Below are 22,560 nucleotides of genomic sequence, written 5' to 3' on the forward strand. Positions count from 1 at the left end.
TAATATATCACATTAAAATTAATATATATATTAATTTTAATGTTCTTACAGTTTGCAAAATGTTGTTAAAGGCATATTACTACCCCCTTTGAAAACCATTAAGCTGCCAGGTACTATGGCATACATCGGTAAGCCCAGTTACTTGGGAGATTAAGGCAGGAGGATCACAAGTTTGAAGCCATCCTGAGCAACTTAGATCCTGTGTCAAAATAAAATTTAAAAAGGGATGGGCATGTATGTCTGTGGTAGAGCAGTTGCTGAGCACGTGCAAGCACCTGGGTTCAATACCATAACAGGAAGAAAAATAAAACCCCACTAAGCTAAATTACTTCAAGTCTCCTTCCCCATCTCTATGCTTATACAACTTTGTGAAGCCCCCTGCATATTAACAGAGTCATTTCCCATAGGACTGGCTGCCCAATCAGATTTATCCTAGAGCGAGGTGATGATATGCTGATAACCGCTGGCCGCCATCCACTGCTTGGAAAATACAAAGTGAGTGAGAGCCTTCAGGTTTAACAAGCCACTAAGACATTATGTTAATCAATCAATAGTAAAGACAGTTGCTCAATTCCTACCTCTTAAAAAGGATATTTGGATGCTGCCTAAAGCTAGTCAGAACTTTCTGTCTGGATCAAATTCAACTTGAGCTCTCCCTGAGTGTTCATCCTGTGTCTGTCATATCTAACCACGCGTATAAGCTAGGTAAGGGTGGAGAATTGTGATCAGATGTGTTTGTGTACAGTACAGTTAGGTTGCAAAGAAGCGTAACTGAGAAAATTGTCTTGCTATCACTTTGCAGATTGGATTCATGAACAATGGTGTGATCAAAGCTGTTGATGTCAAATATTACATCAATGGTGGATGCACTCCTGATGAGTCTGAGATGGTGAGAAACAAGCTTTTCCATAGCTTTTCAGTGGGGCTATATGTGTCATGCTTTATTTGCATGAATATTCATTTTATGAATTAGATAAATTCTTAAATGGTTTGTGTTAAAAATAAAATTTAGAGAAATGGTTTTGAATATTGGATAGAAGTAAAGTTTTTTTTCCTTTAAAGTAAAGTTTTTTTTCCTTTAATCCAGGTGCTGGAGTTCATTGTGCTGAAATCTGAAAATGCATATGACATTCCTAATTTCCGATGCCAGGGCAGAGTTTGCAAAACAAATTTGCCATCCAACACTGCCTTTCGAGGATTTGGCTTCCCTCAGGCCACGGTGGTAGTAGAAGCTTACATAAATGCTGTAGCATCTCAATGTAACTTACTTCCAGAAGAGGTAAACGGTCAGAACCCCCCTAATAAAACGCTGGCTTCATTGGGTCAAATGTATCTTGTGCACCTACACATAGCATTATGTCAGCCTCTGTGTGGTTTCTCAAAACTGAAACATATCTATGTATCAGTTAGCTTTTGCTCTTGTAGTAAGTCAACCACAAAACCAAGTGGTTTAAAATAATTAGCATTTTTTCATGAATCTGTAGGTCAACTGGGGAGCACTTCTGGTATGGACCAGCTTAACTGGAGCTCTATTGATCTCAGATGGCTTCACTAACTTGTCTGGTAGCTATCTGGTGGATTTATCTGGGAATGCCTCACCTAGGAAGGCTGGAAAGTGCTCCATAGTGGCTGTGGTAGGCTAGCCCATATTAATTCTCATGGTAGTATTCCCAGAGTTCCCAGGAGCAGCAAAAACATGGCATGCCCCAATATGCCAATACTTTTCAAGTCTCAGTGTGCCTTCCTATGTATTATCCCTTTGACCAAAGCAAGTCACAAAACCAATCCCAGAGTCAGTGTGAAACTACCCCAGGGCAGAAATAGAGTAGAAAGATTATAGCCATTTGTGCAAAAGTTTAACCACAGTCAAGACTTTGAGGAGCTAATTTGAAAATAATTAGGACACAAGGCAATATTATATAGGAGTAAAAGGACTTTGAATTTGAACTTATCACTAACAAACTTGTGACAAGACTAATAATAATGTCTAGTGTTTCTCAGGATCATCAGGAAGTTAATTGAAATAAACACACTTAGAAAAACACTCATGCCTGGAGCATATAAAGTGTTAGTGTTTGATAGTATTTTCTGTTTTGCATTAATTTCAATTTTATACCCATACATTTGCATTTGCATATTTATAGCCACGTATTTAATTGTTTCTTTTTTCTTTTTTATTTTTTTGTTTCTTTTTTCTTTCTTTCTTTCTTTTATTATTAGTTGTTCAAAACATTACGTAGCTCTTGACATATCATATTTCATACATTTGATTCAAGTGGGTTATGAACTCCCATTTTTTCCCCATATACAGATTGCAGAATCACATCGATTTCTTTTTTTAGAAATATTTTCTCTGTATCAGACATATAACAAAAATGCTGTTATATATAGAACAAGCATTCATCCTTAAAATCCATTTTACTTTATCATCTTTCAGGTTAAAGAAATAAACCTGTATAAGAGAACTAGCAAAACAGCCTACAAGCAGACATTTAACCCTGAGCCCTTGCGAAAATGCTGGAAAGACTGTCTGGAGAAATCTTCATTCTATGCTAGGAAACAAGCTGCAGAGGAATTTAACCAAAAAAATTACTGGAAGAAGAGAGGGCTTTCCGTTGTCCCCATGAAGTATACCATTGGAATCCCCATAGCCTACTACAGTCAGGTGAGGTGAGGAGAGATGTCCTCCTGAAAGCCCTGTTCCAAATGACTGGCCTCTGGAAAAGGCAATCATATGCAACAAGGAGTTGTCCCTGCTGGGGTCAGAGAAGAAACTGGGGCAGTTTCCTTTAGCAGGAGATAGAGTAGGCTTAAGCAAGGATGGGGACTATAGGTATTAGGGCAGACCTAGCAGGACATGGCATGAGGACCTCAATCAACAATACAGTCTAGCTCAGGGGCTCCTGGTTTTAGTAGCAGGGTCCCAAACATGAGTATTGAGTAGGGAGTCAAATTTCAAGTCTGTGAGAGAAAGAAACCTTCCTAGTTTCTTGGAGAGCAGTAGGGTCATTTGAAGGCAGAGCTTCCAAAAGTATAAGAATAGACAGCTATTCTTCAAGTTTCTATAGACACAATAGAAACTTGAAGTTTTCTATTGTGAGGCTCAGGGACTATTGGGCTTTCTTTTTAAGTTTAACCATAATCAATTTTTCATGGGGTTCAATTTCTGATTCTGTTATTTTTTTATTTTTGGGTATATTCCCATTAATTGCTGAAATGCCCCATAACCAAACTTTTGCAAAGAAAAGCATACAGGCCCCCTTCATGGTGTGAGTGAATTATACAAATTATGTTGAAGTGTTATCCTAAAATGTCTGCAGATGGTGTGCTGACTCACAGTCCCACCTCTTGTCTCTAATGTGCTCCATCAATTAAAGTAATCCTACTTGATGAGTAGTCATCATCACTAAATATAACACGCTTTCTGGAGGCACATGATAATACTTAGGCGTGGTCATCCATTACTCTTGTTAGAGTGTCAGGAATATAAAACACAGTTTAAACATTCCTGTAGATAACTTAATGATCCAAAAAGTCTGGATCATAGCCAGGAGATGGAAGAGATGAATTAGTTGGTATTTTAATGCTTTGTGGCAGGGACATAGGCATCCATATAAAGGTAGGTTCCCAATGAGGTAAGTGCAGGATCCTGGGCCATATGCTAGAGTGCAATGGAGATTGAGCTCAAGAAAAATTCTGTGTTTGCAGAACCACTACGTGGCCCAGCCTCTTCCCTCCTATGGTCTGGCCCTGGAACGTGCAAATTCTATGAAATCTTCATTTGGAATAACCAGCTTTTTATGTCCTCAGCTAAATTGACTGAAATTTGTCAATATCAGTTTCCAAACTGTATTACAATGATCTCCACCAGGCAGCTGCTTTGGTCCACATCTATCTAGATGGCTCTGTCCTGCTGATTCATGGTGGCTGTGAACTAGGACAAGGTCTGAACACCAAAATGATCCAGGTGAGACAAGTGCTCATGTTTTCTCTTGTAGGAGAGCTTATCCCCTTACAGACTAAGATCAAGCATTACATGCACAAGTCAATTTTAATACTCATCCTAACCTCAGGAACATAAAAATGCAGTAGAGTGAGGGAAATAGATGTTGGAATTGAGAAAAATATAATATTCTTCCTGCATATGAGAGAACTATGAATTTTCTGAAAAATGTAGCTCCAGTTTCAAAGATAAAATACTGTAAGGCTTCATGGCAACTGCTCAGAACAATAATATGTGTCCCAGAATGATCACTCTGCCATGTGGCTTCCATAAAACTGGTATAAAAAGAAGTACAGCAAGACTGGTTGGTTGGTCCACATATCTCCAAAAAGGAGTGTATCATCTGTGGTGCCATTTAATACCCAGCTTAACTGTTGTCATCTCGGCAGGACAGCCAGCCAGTTTTATACTCAGTTCTAAAAAGAATGCAAAGTTTTCTCACTTAGAAGTGGGCATAAAGCCAATGAAATAATTTCTCTTTTGCATCCTGGCAGGTGGCTAGTCGAGAACTGAACATCCCCCCATCATACATACACCTTTCTGAAACCAGCACCATCACAGTGCCCAATGCTGTCTTCACAGCTGGGTCCATGGGGACAGACATCAATGGAAAGGCTGTACAGGTGATTCTTCTTTCATCTTTCAGTCACCCAAGGTCTGCATTGGGATACCTTGTCCTTCTTTATGGAAGATGAAACTGAGGTCAACAGAGTTCAAGTTCTAGGTCACTGGGCTAATTGTGATGGAGCAGAGATTCCCAGCCAAGTTTTCTAAAGCTCGATTTGGTGCTTCAGCTGCACTAGGCTATCTTTTATAATTCATATTCTTCTTCATTGTGCAAACCTGCCCCTTTAGCAGCCTCCCTCTGTCTCAGATAAAACAATCTCCCCCTTCTCTCACCCAGCACACCAGAGCAATGTGGTGCAGTCCTGCCTTGCTCTCTTGGAGAGCTTGGGCCTGGAAATTAACCTCCCTAAGAATCCATTCCTTTTGTGCATCACTGGAGATTGAGCTATCACCCATCTCATAGAAGTGGGTGAGAAGAAATCTTATAAAAATCCATCACATAACCTTCCTTCCCACCCCTAACCTCTAGAAAACTATCAATTGGTCACTAGTCACCAACAGAGACCATCTACACAACGTGACAAACACCTGGTTGAAAAGGGAAACTTTCTGCTTGACAAATGTGCCCCTGTATCAACTCCTTGGATAGTGGTCCTATGAAATGCTCAGTGAAAATATAAAAGCTCTACAATCACAGAGTTTGAGAGATGTTGCACTCCACGTCCCACTCCATGTAAATATTGTCAGACCACCTTTGAGACAAAATTAAGTTCTTCCTCTGTAGTTCAAAAATGTAGGAAAACTATATAGAGCGGAAGTCCCACCACACACTGGCCACCACCATCTGACTTGGTCAGCAACCTGTCCAGTATATTCAGAGGGTGCTCTTTGGTATGAAAGCCATTTGCTTGCCCTTCAGACTTTCTGCAGTTCTTCCTTGGACTTCCATGGTGGGCTGACTGTGCAGAGCTTTCAAAGCCCACGAAGACCCACTGCTTTCAATAGTTCTAGATTCTTCACCAACTAATAACCACATGAGACTTTCAAAGGAAATGTAACAAAAGCTGAGGTTCTGCTAACTGTAAAGGCATTGATGGTTCCACACTTTATGTACAGAGAATGTCACTTGGCTAGGTAGGACTCAAGAAGATGAAGTCATTCATTTCATAATCCCCAAACTCTAAAAATCCAAAGTCTTTTATATGGGAGTCTAGGAAATGGCCATTAAAAAATGCTTGTAGAAAAATCCTAAATAATTTTAATGTAAGAGCAACAGTAGACAGTTTAGGTAAATGAATAAGCATTTGTATACTTATGTTTATAGAAACAGAGAATGACTAACTATTAAACACTGCAAAGCAAAAAATGCAACAAGTGGAGAAAAGTAATTCTATTTTAAATTTCCATTAATTTCTAGTTATCCTTAAAATAAAATGGTTAAATACAGAAAGTGCATTAATTAGAAAACAAACAAACCAACCTAGCCCAGCAAGCATCTCTGCTGAATTGGCCTCTCACCAGAAGACTTGTCTTCAGAAGTAAGTACTAGTCTTCAGGCCCCCAAGCTCCAGGAATCCTTATCAAGCTCTATGAGTGACTTTGGAGCCCCTCTTGCTAGGCTTGAGGTGATTTAGGGGAAAGTTATCACCAGCTAGCCAGGCTGACGACCTATGCTGGGTTCACAAAATCTAGCTACATCAATAACTGAGAAAATGGCAAAGAAAGCACACAAGCACACAGAAATGCCTTTTCAAAATCCGGGATGGCTCTCAACCTTAGGGGTCTATTGGAAAGAGAGAGCTTACACCTTATGTGTTCATAACAATGTTAATTTCACTAAATTAATAATTGTTCATGAAATAATTTTAAAAAAAGAAGTTCAGAGTCACAAAAGAATGGCAAAGGTTCACTGCAATATCTCACTAAATTAAAGGGTGAACTTACCTTAGGAGATGCGTGAACTCTAAAGTCACTCAGAGGAGTTTAGTGGTCAGGGTGTTGCCCAGGAGACCTGCTGAGCTGAAGCCACCATGTGGCTCTCTAGCAGCAGGAAAGATTTCAAGCACGTTTTAACAGGCAGAGTTTTCGAGAGAGAGTGAGGTAAGGACACACCATATAGGCACTTCCAGAGAGAACAATATAGCTCTTATAGATCTAAGTTTTTAAAGGATTTGGGTCCCTTTGTTCTTCACTAAATTTCTCATACCTGCCCCCCACATGGTTTATTACCCCTTTGCATAACCCTCAGCAATTTTTCTTTGTGAGGATAGCAATGACCTGGTCACCGGGGAGAGTCATGAAGACCTGGTCACAAGAGAGAAGGTCTTGAAGCAATAGTTCCCTTAATGGGTTATAATTAACTATGTCTGAAGGAGTTTTGATGAGCCAGTACCCATTTTCCTGATGCTTATCTGCTTTGATAAAGTTTTATGTTATCCTCAGTCCCCTGACTTGTGGACTTTCCTTGATGACTGTGTCTGATGTTCATCCTGTAAGTTACTGCCCTTTAGTGTCCCCTCTCTACCCACCTGCTCATAACTAAACTACCCACCTAACAAGAGTGAGATAATGGGAAGGAGATCTGATATTTGGAAAGATATGGGGACTCTAGGACTTAGGTTGCCTTGTATGTGGCTGTCTCTTAGAAGGCATCCATTTGTAATGAGGTCAATGATTGAAAACTGAATGGATCAACAAAGACAAATCTATGAAAACAGTAATCTCCTCAATGCATGAGAAGCTATAGACCATTTTCCAAAGAGAGGATGATAGAAAAGTAGTAACAGAAGCCAAGAGGAGGGTGTTCTGAGGCTGACCTGAGTAAGCGTAGAGATACAAATGGACTCACATTTGAATTAAAGGTGGAAGCCAAGCTGGGATCCACTAACTCCCAGGGATCTAGTATAATCTTAGAAGTCCAAGAAATTACCTCAATAATTTCTGTTTTCATTTCAATAAAAATCTTTTAAAAATTAAAATAAACATTTCAAGTATGAGTGGAATACTTGTATTGATGATTGTATTTGCCCACATTTGGGACCAAAACTACTTTGGGTCAAGGCAACAACAACAACAAAAACAAACATGCAAACAAAAAAAACAGCAGAGATGGACTTCATAAATGAGCGTTGTTTTCCTGCCCAGTGTAAAGTAGGTGATGACAGGGAATAAAATGCAAGGGAAAAGCTCATTGCCATTTCAGTAAGAAGAGTGGAGAGAAAACTGATTCTTTACACTAGCAGAGTTGGCATGTTGGACTTAAAAGCACCTGCGCCTTAGCAGACAATACTTTTACACTCCAAGCAGCAATTTAGCTTCCAAAACACAGCATCATCTCTCAATTGAATTAATGTTGTTATTTTGAACTTTATTAGTATATATATTGGTGTGCATGATCTGTCATTTTGGTTTTGCTTTATAGTTACAGAAAAAAAACTAACTCTAAGGAGACTCTGCTTAGCTTTGTGTTAACATATATATAAACATTGTAATAAAAATAAGTCAACACTATAGAAGCTACAAGAAGATCTTTTTCCTTTGAAAAGATTCAACACATTTTTTTCTCAAGTTTAAGAAATCCTCCTATAAGAGTAAGGAAGATACTTAAAAAAAATGGCAGGCTCCATCAAAAGTGATTTAAATAACCAACAGTTTGCTATTCCCTCTGCCTTTTATTTCTGATACCATTTCAAACATTTATTTCTAGAATGCCTGCCAGATTCTCATGGCCCGTCTTCAGCCCATCATCAGAAAAAACCCTAAAGGAAAATGGGAAGAATGGGTGAGTGTTCCTTTTATTATCCCAGCCAGGAAGAGGCAAGGACATCCACATGGGAATGAGTCATAGATGTGTGGGCTGACAGGTAGCAACCATTCAAGAATACTAATGTATTAGCATTTACTTCTACCTTACAAAGCAGGTAAAAGAGATACCCATGTTCATTGCCACCTGGTTCTATTTCAGAGCCTAATATCTTATAGAACACAATAGCAGCATGAGCTCAGAAGTCAAACCCCAGGGGTGTTGCCCCTGTGCCATGGCTATGGCAGCAGGGCCAGGGTCTCAGGCTTTGGTGTTCTCACCTGTGCAATGGAGAAAACAGCAATGCTAAGATCAAAGGATTGCTCTATTTTTAATAGTTGCTACTACAATTACCATTATTATTATTGTTGCCTGCCCCTATCCAGTTACAGGGAAGATGACATAATCTTATAGTAAGACAGTCAAAATAGTGCAAGGTGAAAATCCAAATATATATATATATATCCTATGTGCATACCTAAATACATAACTACATAAAAATGTAGTCTACCCCGCTCCCTAATTTGTGAAAAATAGTAAAATTTTTACACTGTGCAGCCCAATTTGGATAATACCAGAACACAGCTGTCTGCTATTTTTCCCTAGCAAATTGTGACCCATAGCTCACACTCAGTCTTGAGTCTCACTACAGATAAATGTAAGTACAGAGCCCCATGTAAACAAGAGACAAGCCCAGAATGGATGGGTGTTGTAAATTACTTTCCCTAAACTTATACTTTCTTTTTAACTAATCATCTCTTTCAGATTGCACAAGCTTTTGAAGAATCCATCAGTCTCTCAGCAACTGGATATTTCAAGTAAAGGACATTATTACTTTGGCTAATATTATACTTGGGCAGGGGTGATGTGATGTGGGTGTTAATCCTGTAGTCAAGGGATCTCTGGAGATGGGGAAGGAGATGAAGATTTGGACCAGGAGCAGGGGAACAATCCAGAGCCTCCTTGGGGAAGGGCAGACACCAGTCCATCTCCTCCTGAATCTCAGCAATTCTCTTATAGCCCTGATTACAGTCCCCTCACAAGAGAAGGGGAAGCAGACCTCCAGCCACAGAATGGGGCACAGGGTCTGCAGCCTTCTGCCCTGTAGTCTATAGGACCCCACACAGCCAGGTAACCAGATCACTAATCAGGAAAGTACCTTAAGTACCTTTTTTTAAAAAATTCCATTCCTGATTTCTTTTCTCAGAGGCTACCAGACAAATATGGACTGGGAGAAGGAGGAAGGTAATGCATTTCCATATTTTGTTTATGGAGCATCCTGTTCTGAGGTTGAAATTGACTGTCTGACTGGGGCTCATAAGGTAAAAAGCAACATTTATATGTGCCATCTTTATAGGGTCAACACAAAAAGTAATATGTTTCCTATACTGTAAATAATAACTAACTTGATCCTCCACGTGGAAGAAATAGGGACAGATATATAACTTAGTTTTTAAAAAATCTACTTTAAATAACTTATACTGTCCATTATATCTTTTCTCTTGGTGTAGCTCCTTAGAACTGACATCTTCATGGATGCTGCTTTCAGCATAAACCCAGCCCTGGATATTGGACAGGTAAGTACCTTCCCCACAGAGACTTTTAGTCAATCCTATTTAAGAGGAATTCATACAGAATACAATTCTCCAGAATCATCCAAACCTTGTTCATACCTCATGCAAATATTCTGCAACATATATTATTATTACACACATCATGCACACTTGCATACACGTACAGATAGATAAAATACTGTAAGAAAATTCAAGAAAAAGTTAACAATAGATGTCTGCATTTCAGGAATATATATGATTTATTCTGCCTTGTAAGTCTCCATGCTTTCTAATTTTTCCTCAATGAATATTAAGTTTATAATTAAAACATTATACAGGTCCATAGTAATTAAGTTACGTTAGTGCTTACATTAATATTGAATTTAAACATTGCATGATTTAGGGAAATAAAATAGAAAAATTTTTAAACACAGTTTTTCCCCTTTGCTGAATTTAATTCTGATTCATATCTCACAAATAAATAAAATTAACTCACCCAAATCTTTTAAACTTGGAGTTAAAACTTTTCCAGTTGTTGTGGAAGCTCTGTTTTTTCCAAGTTTGTTTCTCAAAGTGGGGCCAACAGACCAAAGCATCAGCCCACATCAAACCTGCTCACCAGCTCCCAGGTGAGGCCAAAGTGACTGGTCCCTAGTGTGCACCTTAATAGCAATTTGGAGACTGAATATCTTGGCATCCAACCCTAAGAATTTTGTGGAGCTTTCATCTGCCAGTCTCATTCTACCATCCTAAATCCTAAGGAACTAGTTTGCCTAGCTTGACCAATGGACTTTATAAGGAATTATTTTGTTGACTCATCAGTGTTTCTCAAACTGTGGTCCTCAGTCTCTCTATACCCAAAGCAACTATAATGTTTCTGGCCCACTTCAGGTTGAGTTGTGCTCATCATAACTTTGGTAGACTAGGAATTGAAATTTGCACACAAAGTGGAACTTAAATTTGTAAAGTTTGAGAACTACAGCTAGTCCCAGGCCCTGGTCCACCTCTCCTTTTTTTTCTTCCTACTCCCAGCTAATTCCGGCCTCTTTATTGCTTTTGTAAAGGAAAATGGGAGATCCTATAATTAGGAAAAATTCTACATTTTCCCATCAGAAAAGGAAAGAAAAACAGAAGTCTAGACTGAATCCTTTGAGCTTTTATTTTTTCCTTTAGAGACACTGTCATTTCCTAAAGTAGCATTTATATGTGCTTACCTCATTCTAAAATTTGAAGTTTCGGTAAAAACTCAAGCCGTAATTCTCCTTCAAGTTTTATAACCTCTAGACAGGCATTTCCTTTGAAAAAACCTTTATCTCAGAGCATAATAACTTATAAATAAAGCAACATGACTTCCAACCCACCATGTTTAACATTGATCTCATTTATGAAGGGAAGCAAAGAATCCAGATATTAATATCTACTACAGTGTCCTGGCTCCATTTATTCTAGTTCATGCTCCTTTTATGGTAGCTTCTTTTCTATCTAATCCACAGACATTTATTGAGAACTCTATGTACCAGGCACTGTGCTGAGAACAGAATAGAAGTAGACCCGGCCTCAGTATGCTTAAGAGTGGGGGGTGAATAACAAGTATTCGAGGTGCAGTGAGCCTGGGAGATGCACCTAGAGGTGAAGGAATATCCTGAGAGTGGTCATTTTCACCTGGAACTTAAAGGGTGAGGAGGAGTGAATAGGGGTTTGCCAGGTAGACAAGTTGAAGTGGTCAGGTGTGAAGAGAATCAGGAGAAGCTGCATTTGCAAAGACTTGGAGGTGGGAAAGAACTGGGTGGGTTTGAGAAACTACCTGGAACTTGGGCAAGCGTCAGGTTACATGGGGTACCTGAGGATGAGGCTAGGCAAGGTGGAGGCACCTTTCTGAGGACCCTTTGTAAAGTCCATTGCAATACGTTCAAGAAAGGCTCACTGTGGTGGGGAACTCGACTTCCTTTCATACTGGAATATTTTTTCAACCAATATCACCCAAATCTCATGTATGAAATTTCTGACTGTAGGTTGAGGGAGCATTTATCCAGGGCATGGGATTTTATACCATAGAGGAGCTGAAATACTCCCCAGAAGGTGTGCTTCATTCTCGGGGTCCGGATGACTACAAAATCCCCACTGTCACTGAGATACCAGAAGAATTTTATGTCACTTTTGTGCATTCCCAAAATCCCATTGCCATCTATTCATCCAAGGTAAGAACTTGAGACCTCTGTGTTGACCAGGTCCACCATAACCAAATGCCACAGGCTGGGTGGCTCAAACAACAAATTGACTTTCTCATGCTTCTGGAATCTGGACAGTTGAGATTGGGATGTTGGCAGGGTTGGTTTCTTCTGAATCCTCTCTACTCAGCTTGTAAATAGCTTTTCTCCTCCTTCCTATTTCTTCACATTGTGTTCCCTCTATGCCCATCTGGGTCCTAGTTTTCCTGTCTTAGAGGGACACCTTTCGACTAGAGCCCACCCCAAATGACCTCATTTAATCATCTCTTTAAAGACCCTATCTACAAAAAACAGTCACATTCTTAGCAACTGGGGATGAGAACTGTTTTAGTCAGCTTTTTCATTGCTGTAACTAAGAGATCTGACCAGAACAATTTTAAAGGTAGAAATTTTACTTAGGGCTCACAATTTCAGAGGTCTTAATCCATAGAAGGCAACTCCATTCCACCGGGCTCAAGGTGAGACAGAACATCATGGCGGAAGAGTGTGACGGAGGGAAACAGCTCACATGATGATCAGGAAGCAAAGAGAAACTCCACTAGCCAGATATAAATATATAGCCCCGAGCCATGGCCCAATTGCTCCTGAAACCACATCCTACCACTTCAGGTACCCCTCAGTCAGGGGATTAACTCACTGATTCGTTAATTGTATTCAATTGTAATTGTCTTACAACCCAATCATTTTTCCTCTGAACCTTCATTCTTGCATTGTGTGAGCTTTTGGAGGACACCTCACATCCAAATCATAAGAAGGACTTCAACATATGAATTTGAAAAACCTCCTCTTAAAAGAACTTTTGAAAGGATTCCCAGAACTATTTTGAATTTGTTTGTTCCTTTGAATTGCAAATCCCCCCAAAAGAAAACAAGCTCTCTCAGAGTAATGCTCAACATCTTCAGAATCCTGAGTCCTCTTCATTCTTGAGATATGAAAGAAATCTAAATCAAATAAGAAAGGTCAAGGAGAGCAGAACGTCTTGGCTCCTTAGGCTAAGTGCCACCAGAAGATAAACTGACCTTGCAGGCAAATTACATCAGCCCAGATGTAATATGGGCTTTTCTGCTGCTCAAGGTCTAGCCACCTTGCTACCAGACCTCCTCATTATCGAAGAGGACCCTCTCTCACTGGCCCCACTTCTCCTTCCATATTTTCCTGAGAGTAACCTGGTTTTTCAAAACCAAAGCGTGGAAAAACGGTTGTCTACTCCCAGCCTTTGTCCCATTCCTCCACCAAGGTCCTGAGACCAGACTACCCTAAGGAAAGAAAGAAGAAATATCAGTACAAAAAGCTTTGGTGAATCATTCAAAATATAATGTCAATTCACATCCATCTAACACACTCCAAGAAAGCCCACGTGAAAAGGAGCAACCGTGTCACTGTCCCCAAGCCCATCTACAAAGATTGTGGTCATTTTGTTTTGGCTTTGAGTTAAAACATGATGACCCAGAGGCAGGATTAGAGAATCCTAGAGGGCAACCAGGGACTTTGGTCTTCAGGACTTTACCTGAGAAGGAGAACAGGAGATTTTAACTGCTAGATATCCTGGTGTCCTGGAACATTTTCATCAGCTACTCTCAAGAGCACCCACACAAAGAATTGCTGTGGGGGAGTTCAACCCAATAATCCAGATGCACTCCACTATAGGGGGCATTAAAGCCAGAAAGGGAGAACGTGCGTAAATGGCCTGTGTGTGTGTGTGTGTGTGTGTGTGTGTGTGTGTACACAAATTAGTCCTAAAAGAACTGTACATTTCTAACTGCCAGTTGTACCTCTCTCAGGGATTGGGTGAGGCCGGAATGTTCTTGGGATCCTCTGTATTGTTTGCCATATATGATGCAGTGACTGCTGCCCGCAGAGAGAGGGGGCTGAGCAAGACGTTTGCCATAAGTAGCCCAGCAACTCCTGAATTGATTCGGATGACTTGTGTGGATCAATTTACTGACATGGTAAGGGAGGTTCCTGTAAGAATTGCTCCTTACAAGGGTTTTCAGGTCCTTGGTTTGGATTTGATAATGACAAAATTAATTTTTTTAAAAAAATTACTTCCATAAGCTTCCAATATACTTCAAAGCAATTGCAAAGTGAGCAATTCTCTTCAAATAAAGATTGAATTATTTCAGACCCAAAAGATAAACACACTGAGCCAGTGCTAATAGAAGATGGATGTGGTAGGTTGCATCTTTAAACACTATCAAAATGCAGTTGGTGTGGCATTTTGATTAATTCAGTAACCAAATTATATTTACTAGGTATCAGATCTGGTCTATTACACAGAATGTATTTGTTAAGTAAACTAAGAAAAATAATTTAAATGAAAAATATCAGGTCCCTTGACACAACTTGATTTGCCTTATAATGACACAGTAATAAAACACAATTTCATTTGCCATTTGCTAAAAATATATCTCAAATTATCATCAGAAAGCATTTCTCTATTGAACTGCTTACTGCAGCATGAGTCTATCATATAAAATTAGATTGAACATCATGCTTTAGAAATTACAGGGATTTTTAATAAGATGCATCTTATCCCAAACATAAGTCTTGGAGGATAAGGAGGTTTATGATTCAAGAATTGAAACAAATATGAAAATTACACAATTTTGATAAGGATAAAATAGACATTGATTTTCCCCTTTTTAAAAATACATTACTTTTAATTATAACATTTTTCCATGTAATAAAACTATATTAACAACTATCTCCCTTCTTTTGATTTTTTTAGGTTCCCAGAGATGACCCTTCAACATTTACACCTTGGTCCATCCATGTATCTTAATCTTGTGTTTTCAAGAAAATGAAATAATATGTGATTAATCTTTTTCAAAAAGTCTCAAAGCAAAGCAAAATATAGCTTCACTTCTGATTGTCAAAGATAATTTTGGCATTTTAAAAATATTATCTGTGTCTTAGGTACCTGCATGATTATGTTTTAGGATGCAAATTTTCACCAAAAGTATAATGAAACTCAGAAATATAAATTCTAATTTTAGTTTTTATTATCCTAAATATCTATATCACCATGATTTTAAAACATGGTAGAATTTTCATAACCTGGACAACCCAAGAGAGACTACTCATGCTTTATTCTTCAGAAATCTGCTCAAAGCAGATTTAAATCTGTAAAATCATCCACACCAAAAACTATCAGGACTGGATTCCCCCAATGTCTCCTAAAAATAGCCAACGCACATGGTAAAAACCCTGGTTTACAATGCTTACCAATTCCCATGGTATAAATATTCCCACAATGGCAAATTCCAAGCCACCACTTTAGGAATCTAAATGTGGAGTTGGAAAGGAATGCTCATAATCAGCTCTTGTGAGTAGCTAAGGGCTGTCTCCAACACTGCATGTCCACCACAGTCCCAAGGCTCCTGTCAGTCCCATGTGATCTATTTAGAAGGGGCTTTAGGAGGAAGAAGCTACCCTGGTTTGGATGAAGTTTGTCACCAATGGTTCATGTGCTGGAAACTTAGTCCCCAGTGTGGTGGTGTTGAGGTGATAGAACCTTTAAAAGAAAGAGCCTAGCAGAAGGTTATTGGGTCAAGACCACTAGTGTGAAGGGATTAATGCTGACCTCAAGGAATGGATTGGGTCTCATAACAGTGGTTGAGTTTCCACAAGAGCAGATTCCTAAGAAACTGAGCTTTGCCCTTCTTTACTTCTTGATTCCTCTCTGGCCATGTGATCCTTTGCACAAGCTACCAATATGTGATGTCATCTGCCATGTTGTGACATAGCAGAGACCCTCACAAGATACAATCATCCAGAACTGTGAGCCAAAATAAAAACCTCTTTTCTTTATAAAGAACCCAGCCTTGGGTATTTTTTTATTGCAACAAAATACTAAGACTAAGGCACCATTCAAAGCCTCCAACTGGTCTGTACCCACCATGAGCCATGTACAAGGTACTGTATCTTCCTACCTGGAAGGTCACACTGAGTAAAAGAAAATGATCCCAAATCACTCTTGAGTCCCTTGTTTTAGATTAGTGTCTGAAAGGTGAAATCAGAACCATTTTCCTTTTGCCATCAAAGGGTCACAAAGTCCTCAAGAGTCTTTTTTATTATTTCCTAGCTATTTTACATTGCATTTTCCTGCAGAAATGCAGTCTCATGCCAGTTATGGATTTTTAGTTTACTGTGAGGTTTGAAAACACAAATAAACAAACTGAATCACTTCTCAGGGATCTGTGCAATAAGTATTAAAGCTCTGCATTTATTCAAGCTCTGTATACATTAACTTATAAATGTAATTTTGCAGTGGGAGAGTAAGTGTGTAGCAATTGCTTATATGTGTGTGAGATCAAATCAGAAGAAGAAAGGGCTGATAGTAGAAATAAAGGAGTTTTTTCTTTTTTTAAAGAGAGGAGAGAGAGAGAGAGAGAGAGAGAGAGAGAGAGAGAGAATTTTAATATTTATTTTTTAATTATTGGTGGACACAACATCTTTGTTTGTATGTGGTGCTGAGGATCGAACCTGAGCCGCACACATGCCAGGCTAGCGCGCTACCACTTGGGCCACATCCCCAGCCCAGAAATAAAGTTTTTTTCAAAAAAAAAAAAAAAAGAGGAACAAAGGCAAGTGTCTCTTCTTCCAAGTGAAGTGTGTATGTTCATGCTCGTGTGCACCCTTGTAAAAACTTAAGTGTGTACTTGAATTCATGCAATAATCTGGATTGCCTAGAACTTAACACACAAAAACACAAGAGCGAATAATAAAAAATAAAAGTTCACTGGAAATATATTTTCTGTAATAAAATTGGAAGACATGTTTGTCACAAACAAATTAACTATAAAACTATTATATTTCATAGACTAAAGGAGCTAGGACCCTGGTAACTCAGAAATTGAGTTTTTATAAAATAAGTCTGATCATTCCAACAGTATTGAATTAACTGGAAGAATTGAGATGAGAAGTCGTTCCAATACTGGTATGTTTTTAAATAATAACAAGTTTCAAACACAGAATTAATATTCTTATGCCTTAAATGAAATTACTAATTTATAATATCTGTTATGTTACATAATTAATCCATATTATTGATTGACATAAATATATGTCATTGTCTAATTTTAAAGTTATTGCATTGATAGTTGACTTTAAATTTAAGATGTAATTTTTTAACCAGTGTACTCAGCAAATGATCAAGGACTCCCAGAGATAAAAGCATGTAATTCTAACTCTGGGCAAACTCTTAATGCTTATTACTTGTAGAAACTTATCATTCCTACTGCTTCATTTTGGAGCCAGTAAAATTTTGTCAAAAGAGAAATTCTGTGTATCACTTGCTACATATACAGTTCTTCTCTTTTCATATCCATGGGCCCAAGGATGTCTTACTTCTCCTGGACAAAAGTTCACAATTAAACAGTTTTGTATCATCTTATGGAAACAAGGAAAATGGAGTTGAGTGAATAGTGGTAAGGATGGATTTGATTTCAGTTTAGCACCTCGAACCTGCAGATGCTCAAATTTGGGAAATGGTCAAGAAGAAGGCTGGAGCATGGCTCCATGGAGATCTCTGTTGTTTCTTTTAAGGAAAAATCTTAAATCCTCTGCACTTGGCCAATATTCTTTACACTACCAGGACACATAGTATTGCAGGTTGAGTTTTCCAGACACTAAGAAAGAGTTTGGGAAGCAGGACTTTTCCTAGAAATTGACACCCAGTAAAGAAAAGTTGAAAATGCAGAATTGGGCAGAGGAAGAGGTTGAATTGCAGTGTAGTCCCCCAAAATACCATGAACCCAGCAGGGAGCGCTGGAGCAAGTAGTGCTCTACTGAGTTGCAGACTGCAATGTACCTCCACATCACTCACTGGCAGGGCTCCCCCAGGAAGGGCACCACCTTGAGGAAGGAGGCTCTCCACCTTCAGGAGCTGGAGGTCCATGCTGACCCCACTCCCCAGCTGGGCCCAAGTGCTTCCTTCAGGGATCTGGTTGGCTCACCTCCACATCTACCACCCAGACCTATCAGTTATTCTTCCTGATTTGCCAGTTTATTATTTACATGCATATAAGTAGCAAATCACATTTATACATTGGATGAATTACTTTTATAGAAAAGATTAATTTTGTTTTCAAAGAAATGCACAATACATATGAATATGTAACGTTTTTCTACCTTAAGTCAGTACTTGCCCCAGAAATTCTATGTCCTAAATTTACTATATTCTTTCCTTACTCATTCAAAAGTATTCTATTAAATTCATTACAGCACACTGTGTAGGGTGCTGTTATTTATTACAAATAAAACTACAGAGCAAGTTAAGTTCTTCTTGAGATTCATTATCTGAAATTGACAGTAATTAAAAAATTGACTCTGTCCGTATAAAAGAGTGACCAAGTGGAAATGTTAAAGATGATGACTATCTGCAGAGCTCTACACACCCAAGCCCTGAGTTAACAAAGATGGCCTGAAATCAGCATTGTAAGAAAACAAAAATTTATTCTAAAAGATCATAGGGATACCCAAGGGTACTTCCAATGTAAATAGATGTTTAATATCAAATATTTCTCAAAAATTATAGTCGGGGCTGGGGATGTGACTCAAGCAGTAGCACCTTTGCCTGGCATGCATGCGACCCAGGTTCGATCCTTAGCATCACATACAAACAAAGATGTTGTGTCCACCAATAACTAACTAACTAAATAAATAAATATTAAAATTCTCTCTTTCTCTCTCTGTCTTTAAAAAAATTTATAGTCAAAGAACTTTGGTCATCAGCCAATCATTTGATTCACTTGCTAAGGAATATTCTATGACACTTCCTGCTTGCCATGTATTAAATTCATATGCACAGTAGACTATATTTTTAGGTTCTTCTTTGGTTTAATTGATCTAGTTATCTGTCCTTATACTAATACTATATTAATGAATACCATACCAAGTGCTCCCTTGATCTTCTTGTTTTTCAAATTCATCTTAACTATTTAGTCTCATACCCCCCAAAAAAATCATTTTATCCAATTACCTCTAAAAACTTAGGTAGGTAGAATTCTAATTAGAATTGTATGGAATTTAAATATTAACTTTAAGAGAATAGCTGTGTGTGTGTGTGTGTGTGTGTGTGTGTGTGTGTGTGTGTGTGTGTGGTGCTAGGGATTGAACCCAGGGCCTTGTGCATGTGAGGCAAGCACTCAACAAACTGAGCTATATTCTCAGCCTGAGAATTGCCTTTTTATACTAATTTTTCATTAAAGAAAATTTTGTCTTTCCATTTATGTAGATTTTGTCTCGTGAGTAGATCCTATAATTTTTTGCAAGAGGAGAACTAAATTTGTTTTTACATGATCTATGTTTTGGAGCTATAAATTTTCCAATACTTATGTTATAACCATTCACTAGATTGTTTCTTTCTCTACCAATGTTTATATGAAGTTATATGTTATTTCACTTTTTCATTATTTTGTTTTATCCATTGCAACCTCCAAGGATATGTTACACAATAAGAGAGAAAAAAAACTTTATCATTCCCACTTGACTTTCTACAATTTATATTGTACCTTCCCAATTAACCTGCTCTTATCTGTTTAGACTTCCTCTTCTCCTCACTTTTTCTGCTAATCTCAAATTTTAATCAGAACAGAATTGGTTTTTTGCTTTGCCTTTAAGGTTAGTATTATTTATTGGTTTTTCTAAGTAATCTGATTTCATTAGTTTCTTCCTCTTCTCTGTGATTTGGAGTTTTTCTTGAGAATGGCTTCTAAATCTTATCCAGTAATTTAACATAATCTATTTATTTGACCACAGTTCTCCTTCTCCGTTTTTAATGTAATATACCAAGCCAGATTTAATAATTCTGATATTTAACTTATAGTTCTGATATTGAATCACTCTTATGTCCCAGAAATAATTTTTTTACTGAATATATTATCCCTTGATATATTTCTGGATCTGATTTTCTAGTATTTTACTTAAAATATAAGTGGGATTCTTCTATAGTGTTTTCTAATATCTTGAGTTGTATTAAAATTATTAAGTTTATAAGATGAATTAGGGCTGGGGATGTGGCTCAAGAGGTAGCGTGCTCGCCTGGCATGCGTGTGGCCCGGGTTCGATCCCCAGCACCACATACAAAACAAAGATGTTGTGTCCGCCGATAACTAAAAAATAAATATTAAAATTCTCTCTCTCCCTCTCTCACTCTCTCTTAAAAACAAACAAGATGAATTAAGCAGAATTTCCCTTTATATATGCCAGGGAAAGTTTAAATACCCTTGTCATTAACTTAATGATTGATTATACAAAATTCATCTATAAATCATTTGTTCCTACTTCTTTGTTGAACAATAGGATTTAAATATTTCATCCTGCCCTTCATGATTTCTTATTCTGCTGTCTTGCTCTGTACAGAGGTATATTTCCTGCACTTTGTTTTCTAGGTCACTAATTTGGATTTCAACCATGATCATCTCGTCTACTGAATTGTTCTTTGGCTGGTCTAGTTTACTCCAAAAAGTGTTTCGGGGACTGCAGTTTAATGTTCTTTTTTAAATTCAGATTGACAGTTGTCTCCTCCCACAGTTCTCTTGTGCTAGGTGTGTGTCCCACCTATTTTGACTGATCCTCCCTCTGTTCTTGGACCTGTATTTGTTTCCCAGGGCTGCTCTAAAAACTTGTATAACTTAACACTGCAGAAATGTATTCTCTCCCAGGCTTAGAAGCCTGGAATCAAGGTATCAACCTTCTTTTAAAGGCTCTAGGAAATAATCTTTGTGCATCTTCCTGGCTTGTGGTAGTTCCCAGCAATCCTTGCCACATTGTGGCCTGCAGACACATCACTCCAATCTCTGCCTCCATCTCACCATCTTCCCTCCTTGTGTATCCATCTGTCTCCAAATCTCCATCTCTCTCATGACAGGTCATTGAATTCAGGGGTCACCCCAATCAAGTATAACTTCATATTAACTTGATGACATCAATAAAGACCCAGTTACCAAATAAGATCGCATTGAGAACACAAGGCTCTCTAAAAGGTCCATTAAGTTTGTTTTCATCTGTCAGCTCACTGGGCTTCAGCTTAGATTAAGAGTACCCTAAGAACCACAACCACAGGCTGTAGAACAAAAAATGCTCCTAATCCATCCTCACCCTCAGCAGGGTAGAAGCAGGAAGGCTGCCAGGGCCCTGTGAGGCAAATAGAGGAAGGCCCCTAGCCTTGGCCTCTCCCACTCCTCACACTCATCAAGTCTCAGGGTCAAGAAGGGCTCAGGCACCGCTTTTGGCACTACTGACCTACTTACACCAATGTCAAGATTTCTCTCCATGTATCACCCCCATCCAAGGACCAAGCTCTCTCCAGATTCACTGTTCTCAGGCTGCTGATCCCCAGGCACTCCCTCAGCCTATGGGGAAGAATCCTCTCCCACAGAGCCCAGAGCCTCACTGGCACCCAGCTTCCCATAGACTCAGCAGAGGTAGAAAGGTTAGAGCCTGGAAGGGCAGAGAAGGGACCTCATGGTCAGAAGAGTGGAGAGGGAAAGGCCTGGAATATGGGTATTTAATGATCAACCCAAACCCTCAAGGTCCTAAAAAGTGCTCACTGTCTGCTTGCCTTTGTTCTATTTGGGGTTTGTAATAACTCAACAAAGAAGGCCGCACCCAGTGACACCAAAGCCTACTACCAGTACTTTTCCATTTGTGTCAGTGAACAGAATGTGTAACTTCTTCCCCTACCCCCCAGGAAGAAGGCCTGTTTGAATTGGAGGAGAGAGTAAGTGTCATTTCCAATATTAATTCTTTTATTAGCTAACAGGGATCTTTGATGTAAATCATAAGTCCTTTTTTATAACAAACATCTGAGCACCTGTTAACATATGCGGAATTTCTCTTGCCCACTGGAATAATCCATTTAAAAGTGAAGAAACTTGTTCTTCCTTCTTCATTAAAGGAGAAAAAAAAAAGAAAGAAACAAAGTGATTGCTTTTTGCCATTGTCTTGAGTAAGATCTGAGAGCAGAGGACTTGGCAGAAACTGCAGCTCACCCTCCTGCTTTACTTCGCACACTCTTTGTTCACTCTGAAGTGGGCATTTTCCAAGCTAAGCTCCCCAGAGCCCTGGGGGCTTCTTAAGGGGAAAAAAAAGCCAGAGGACTTGAGACCTCACTCCTCAGCTAGAACAGCAAACTTTTTGTATTATCTGTTTACACTTCACAAGATTTCACTCAAACAAAGGTTTCCCGGATCAAACAAGTTTGAAAAACATTTTTTCAAAGGCAATACAGGATCAGTTTTCAGTTTCCCAGCAATTAATGCAATTGGTTCCCTAATCCAAAGTACTTTTATATAACCTAAATCTAATACCATTATCCAACCTTAGTACTCCAAAACTGTTTTTCTACTCCAAATGCTTGTATTTTATGTCGATGATGAGAGATATTTTCCTACGGCTGCTTTG

The 22,560-nt window shown here is 38.7% G+C and overlaps 1 protein-coding gene across 1 annotated transcript in view; it reads left to right on the plus strand.

Annotated features, from left to right (window-relative positions):
- Positions 1-14,935, plus strand: part of LOC101973702 (aldehyde oxidase-like) — a 56,487-nt gene extending 41,552 nt beyond the window's left edge. Inside the window, 13 exon segments of the mRNA NM_001282264.1 lie at positions 408-495; positions 803-889; positions 1,088-1,279; positions 2,438-2,665; positions 3,872-3,967; positions 4,498-4,626; positions 8,277-8,351; positions 9,138-9,190; positions 9,580-9,694; positions 9,884-9,949; positions 11,938-12,123; positions 13,935-14,102; positions 14,882-14,935. Coding sequence (NP_001269193.1) covers positions 408-495; positions 803-889; positions 1,088-1,279; positions 2,438-2,665; positions 3,872-3,967; positions 4,498-4,626; positions 8,277-8,351; positions 9,138-9,190; positions 9,580-9,694; positions 9,884-9,949; positions 11,938-12,123; positions 13,935-14,102; positions 14,882-14,935 — 1,537 coding nt within the window.
- The last annotated feature ends 7,625 nt before the right edge of the window (positions 14,936-22,560 follow it).

Source organism: Ictidomys tridecemlineatus, chromosome 7, assembly GCF_052094955.1.
Source record: "Ictidomys tridecemlineatus isolate mIctTri1 chromosome 7, mIctTri1.hap1, whole genome shotgun sequence".
In the NCBI taxonomy this organism is placed as follows: Eukaryota; Metazoa; Chordata; class Mammalia; order Rodentia; family Sciuridae; genus Ictidomys; species Ictidomys tridecemlineatus.